Below are 5466 nucleotides of genomic sequence, written 5' to 3' on the forward strand. Positions count from 1 at the left end.
CCTGTTGCCAGGGAGAAAGAATCCTGAGGCGAGCGCCCAGGAAGATAACCAAGGACTCTTTTCTGCTCCTCTCACACCTTTGAAGTGGGGGCCTCTTGAGGCAAATCAGCAAGAATGTGACTCTTGCAGCTGAGGGTCTGGGGGAGGGGGGTTTAGTAGAGCTGCTCAAGGCAAAGGGGCCGTGACAAGCTTTGCCGAACTGATAACTTTAAAAGGGCATCTTCTGCTGGCTCCTCACTCCATCGCTTTATCGCTGCAAGTGACAGAATGGGGAGGGTTCTAGCCCCCCTGCCTTCTCAAAGAGCTGGGGGGCTATAAAAACAGGAGACGCTGGGCAGCTGGGAGACAGTGACGAACAAAAGCTGAGAGAGAGAAAGAAACCAGAGAGTGGGCAGAGACAGCAAACATCAGATCGTGCCCCGACCCACGCCAGCATGGGCTCCTTCTCCATCACCATGGGCTTCTTCCTCGTCTTGGTCTTTTGGCTTCCAGGCCATATTGGAGCAAATCCTGTGTACAGTGCGGTGTCCAACACAGATCTGATGGATTTCAAGGTAGGGCCAGGAAGTGGGACACAGACCCCATGGGACCAGGGTCTCTTTGGTACTGGGTCCATTCCTGAGACGTCCCCTTTCTCTGTATTTATTTTGCCTTTATAAAGAACCTGCTAGACCACCTGGAGGAGAAGATGCCGGTAGAAGATGAGGCCATGCCCCCACAGGCCCTGAGTGAGCAGACTGAGGAAGCAGGGGCCGCACTTAGTTCCCTCCCCGAGGTGCCTCCCTGGACCGGAGAGGTCAACCCACCTCTGAGAGACGGCAGTGCTCTAGGGCGCAGCCCCTGGGACCCCTCGGATAGATCTGCCCTCTTGAAAAGCAAACTGAGGGCTCTGCTCGCTGGCCCTCGGAGCCTACGAAGGTCCAGCTGCTTCGGGGGTAGGATTGACAGGATTGGAGCCCAGAGTGGACTAGGCTGCAACAGCTTCCGGGTAAGAGGAGCTGTGGATGGAAATGGGATAGAGGTCAGGTGGGGTCTTGTTAGGGCTCAAACCTTGCCAAGGGACACTGCCAGGGAGCATCTTTGGTAGCTGAGAGCCTGATGCGTGTATCATTTTCTCTGTGAGTTCTGCTTCACTACGATGGGTGTCTCTTGAGTTTCAAGACAATGACAACAGCTCCTGCAGGGTCTGAGCCACAAGCACTGGGAAGTTAGAATACAGGGCCAAGACTGCCTCATTAATGCTTACCAGTGCCTTGCTTGCCGGTTTAATCCCAGAGGCTGGACTGTGGCTTGTGGGAAATAATTGGTCACTGTTCAAGTTGAACAGTTTAGCCCAGTAAAGGCAGATCATCAAGCCAGTATATTTTTCTCTTTGTAGTACCGAAGATAACAGCCAAGGAGGAAAAGGCAGCCGATTCTGCTTGAGCAGATCGCAAAAGATCCTAAGCCCTTGTGGTGTGTCACGCAGCTTGGTCACATTGCCACTGTGGTGTGAACACCCTCCTGGAGCTGCAGCTTCCTGCCTTCATCTATCACGATCGATGTTAAATGTAGATGAGTGGTCTAGTGGGGTCTTGCCTCTCCCACTCTGCATATTAAGGTAGATCCTCACCCCTTTCGGAAAGCAGTTGGAAAAAAAAATTGAATAAACTTCAGCACCAAGGACAGATGCTGAGGCCCGGATGTGCTTCTTTGGCTTCTGCCCCCAGTTCTTTGCTCTCCCCTGCCTTGATCTCTCATTTCTTCCTCCTTCCCTCCCTCTTCTTGCTGTGTGTGTGGTGGGGGGGGAGGGGGAGCCTCACGCCATGGTCCTCAAAACGCTCTGCCTCCATCACAGAACCCAGGTAAACCCGCCTAGGCTGAAAAGGGCATTTATTTTTAATTCGTGGAAAAGGAACATGAACATCACACCTTTTCCTGAGGACAGGTAATGACACCTATGCTCAGAAGTTTCAAGCATTCCTTTCTGGTTACAGCCTGGGTGGCTTTAAGGGGCATTTAGAGAACCAGAGACTGCCCAGATCTGTTACAGAGTGCCAGCTGCTCTGACCATGTGAATTACACTCTCAGTTTGGGCAAGTGTGAGTGGAGGGTGGGTTACGCAGCTGGGAGGAAGGTTTACAGGCTGATGGGTGGCCTGTTCAAACGATTTGTGGGCTACCTCACTGGTGTGTCACCACCTATCCACGTGTATCACTCAGTGCTGGAGATCAAACTCAGGGAGCCAGAGGCATTTGAAAACAGCCCTAATCTCCCTAACACAGCACTGTGGAGCTTAAACGTGTACATTGCGTGGAGGAGAGAACCACTAGGAAACATGCAGTACCTTATTCACTTTTAGTTTATGTAGCTTTGGCTGGCCTCAGACTCTAGGAGACCTGCCTTGCTACACTACCGAGTCTGGCTAAGGTGCAGTGTTTTTATACCAGCTTGGGAAAGGCACTGCCCTAAGCAGAGAACACATTCAGGGCTCATAGTGAACACTGCTTCTTCTCTGAGATCACACAGGTCATCTTATAGCTCCAATAGGACATGGTTTGCTAACCGCCTCTGTGTGCTTGTGTGTGTGTGCGTGTGCCTGTGTACTTGTGTTCCTAACCTGTACTGGGCACGTTATATAAAAACGGGGAGGATAACCCGAGTGGTACCGTGCATACCTGTTGAGGGGCAGCAAGGCCAGGAGCTGACAGTGATTGGCTGGAGTTTGAGGAAGAACTTCAATCACTTCCAATCAAAATGTTCCTGTCTGAGCCAGGCATGGTCACATATACCTTAGTCCCAGCACTGGGGAGAAAGGGGTTGGCAGATCTCTGTAAAGTCAAGACCAGCCTGGTCTACACAGTGTGTTCCAGGACAGTCAGTGCTATGCATGAGACGCTTACTCAGTTAAAAAAAAACAAAACAAAAACCCACTTTCTACCTAGATCTCAAATTAGAGAGTACAGAGAGCCAGTCAGTGGAGAGTGACGTGTGAGAACCAGTGTGAATGGGCGGGAAAAGCACGCAGAGAGCCAGTCTGGGGAGAGTGATGTGCGAGGACCAGAGTGAATGGGCGGGAAAAGCACTTGGCCTACACCGGGAGTTGGGAGTCATAATTACTAAGGAAAAAAAGGAGCTGCTGGGGGTGTCCCCCAGATGTCGTGGGACAGAAAGGTGACAGGGCAGGGGCCTGATGGGCTGTGACTGGTGACAAGGCAGCACAGACACAGCAAGTGACATTCCTTGTAAAATAAGACAAGCGAACAGAGCACAGGCTGAAGCGCATGCGTATGTGCGCGCGCACACCAGGAGAGCTGGGAGGGCTTCCTCTCCTCAGGCTGCTGTTAGGCTATCGTCTCTGGGGTAAGTCCCCAGACAGACTGTCCACTGTTGCCCTGGTGCAGCTAGCAGGAAGAAAAGATCAACAGACCAAAAGTGTGCATAGGTGACAGGTGCCACGGAAGAAAGAAAGAGCTTACTTACAAAGACAGAGGGGTGGGGACAGGCAGTGAAAGGGAGGTGCGGACCAGCAGACTGCCTTTCCTGGCTGGGTCTGATGGCAGAGACCTGGAATTCCAGCATGTGGAAGGTACGGAGGGGCAGGGCAGCTCAGGTCATCGCCTGGGTTCCATCAGACCTTGTCTTAGAAACAGACTGCTTTGCTACAGTGCCTTAACTTTCCCTACTTAAGAGCAAGCGAGCAAGCGAGCGCCGGGCGTGGTGGCGCACGCCTTTAATGCCTTTAATCCCAGCACTCGGGAGGCAGAGGCAGGCGGATTTCCGAGTTCGAGGACAGCCTGGTCATAAAGTGAGTTCCAGGACAGCCAGGGCTACACAGAGAAACCCTGTCTCGAAAGACCAAAAAAAAAGAAGAAAAAAAAAAAGAGCGAGCACAGTGGAGACAAGGTCTACAGAGAAGGTGCAGACATTTTATTCTGACTTAAAAGTGACCACAAGAACGTCCACCTTCCAAAGGGCCAAATAAAAATAGACTTTTACAAATTAAAAAAGATACCATTTATCTACACAGTGGAATCAGCTAATGTTAGCGTATAAACACAGTAGGAACGGAAAGGCAAAAGCTGCAACTGGACAGACTCTCAGGTCCACAGGAGCCAAGAGCAACTCTCCTTGTCAACATGGCTGGGCCAGGAGGGCTGTGCTGGCCTCTCCGGAAGCTCGTCACCAAGGTCTGCATCAAACTGTCACATGGCTAGCTGAGTCAAGCTAATGTCCATTCCAGCTGGAACTGCTTAACAAGGTCACATGCAGACATCTCATAAAATACCCAACTCCCACAGCAGTACCAGAGCCACACGAATGCCCAGACGCAGAAGCCAGCCAGGAAACTGTCTCAAGCCAACCTCAGTGTCCCCCCATGGAGCTATGTGTGACAAGGTGCTGCGGCGCATTGGGGGATAAGGGTGGGGGATCAAGCTGCAACAAGTAAGAGACTGAGCCACTAGTTCCAAGGGACTGTCGTGGGAGGAGGGGTCCACGGCTTATAGTTCACAGGTGAAAAAGCTGTTGTCTTTGGGCTTTTCTGGAAAGGCAGGTTCAGCGGGGAGGGACCCAGAAAACTGAGTGTCCTAGAGGAGCATGGGCCAGGGTGGGTATGCCTGGACCCTGTTCACTCTGGGCTAAACTGATGGTCACACACACACACACACACACTCACACAAACTCAATGGACAAATCACAACAGGACTGGCTTGGAGGCAGGGAAGCTGTGGACTGAGGTCCTCCACAGGCTACAAATCTGCAAACCCACCAGGCTGGGAAGACAGTTCTGTGGTGTGTCACGCTTTTCTCTTAGTGGGAGCAACTGGTTTTCTTCTTGATAGAGCACACAGCAGGGCAGGAATTGAAATCAGCCATAAAATGAAGCTGGCGGCAGGCCAAACACAACCATGCTTAACTATTTTCCCAACTACTTGGGAAGAGTTTCAACCCCCACCCCACTCCCAATCCCCAGTCAGAAGTTGAAAACAGAGTAAGTCAAGCTCTCGTTCTGGTAAAAAGGTAAGCAAATAGGGAAAACAGAGGGCCAGAGTTACTGTCTGCCCTAAAGATTCAAGGTAGCCCCCGACCAAGGCTGTGGAACAATTTCCCAAGTGCTGGTCAGAGGACTCTGCCAGGCCTGGTAGCCACACTACTAGAAGCCAAGCCTATCACAGATGCCTACCACCAAGTTCCATGATTTAAAAAGAATCTAACACAAATGAATGCCACATGTATCCAAAGAACAGCTGCCACAAGGGCCCTGGGTTGCAGGAAGATGAATGCAAATGTCCCTACTCAGATGTTGGTTCCGAGAGGACCAGCAGCCAGGAGAGAAAGAAGCCATGAAGCAATGAGGCACAAGGGCAAGAGGACCCCACCCCTACCCGGGCCCCGAGACCAGCAGCCACACAGGTCCCCTCCAAGTCCCCGAGACCAGCAGCCACACAGGTCCCCTCCAAGTCCCCGAGACCAGCAGCCACACAG

The 5466-nt window shown here is 51.9% G+C and overlaps 1 protein-coding gene across 1 annotated transcript; it reads left to right on the plus strand.

The window, feature by feature from the left end:
- The first annotated feature begins 328 nt into the window (after positions 1-328).
- Nppa (natriuretic peptide A) lies at positions 329-1670 on the plus strand. Its single transcript, XM_021161620.2, has 3 exons — positions 329-554; positions 662-988; positions 1379-1670. Exons 1-3 carry the CDS (start codon positions 435-437, stop codon positions 1388-1390), a joined length of 459 nt encoding a protein of 152 aa, XP_021017279.1. The 5' UTR covers positions 329-434; the 3' UTR covers positions 1391-1670.
- The last annotated feature ends 3796 nt before the right edge of the window (positions 1671-5466 follow it).

Source organism: Mus caroli, chromosome 4 (assembly GCF_900094665.2).
Source record: "Mus caroli chromosome 4, CAROLI_EIJ_v1.1, whole genome shotgun sequence".
Lineage (NCBI taxonomy): Eukaryota > Metazoa > Chordata > Mammalia > Rodentia > Muridae > Mus > Mus caroli.

Coding starts and splice junctions, on each gene's coding strand:
- Nppa (XM_021161620.2), top strand. CDS start 435: ATGGGCTCCTTCTCCATCACCATGGGCTTCTTCCTCGTCTTGGTCTTT. Junction 555..661: donor CAGATCTGATGGATTTCAAG/GTAGGGCCAGGA, acceptor GCCTTTATAAAG/AACCTGCTAGACCACCTGGA.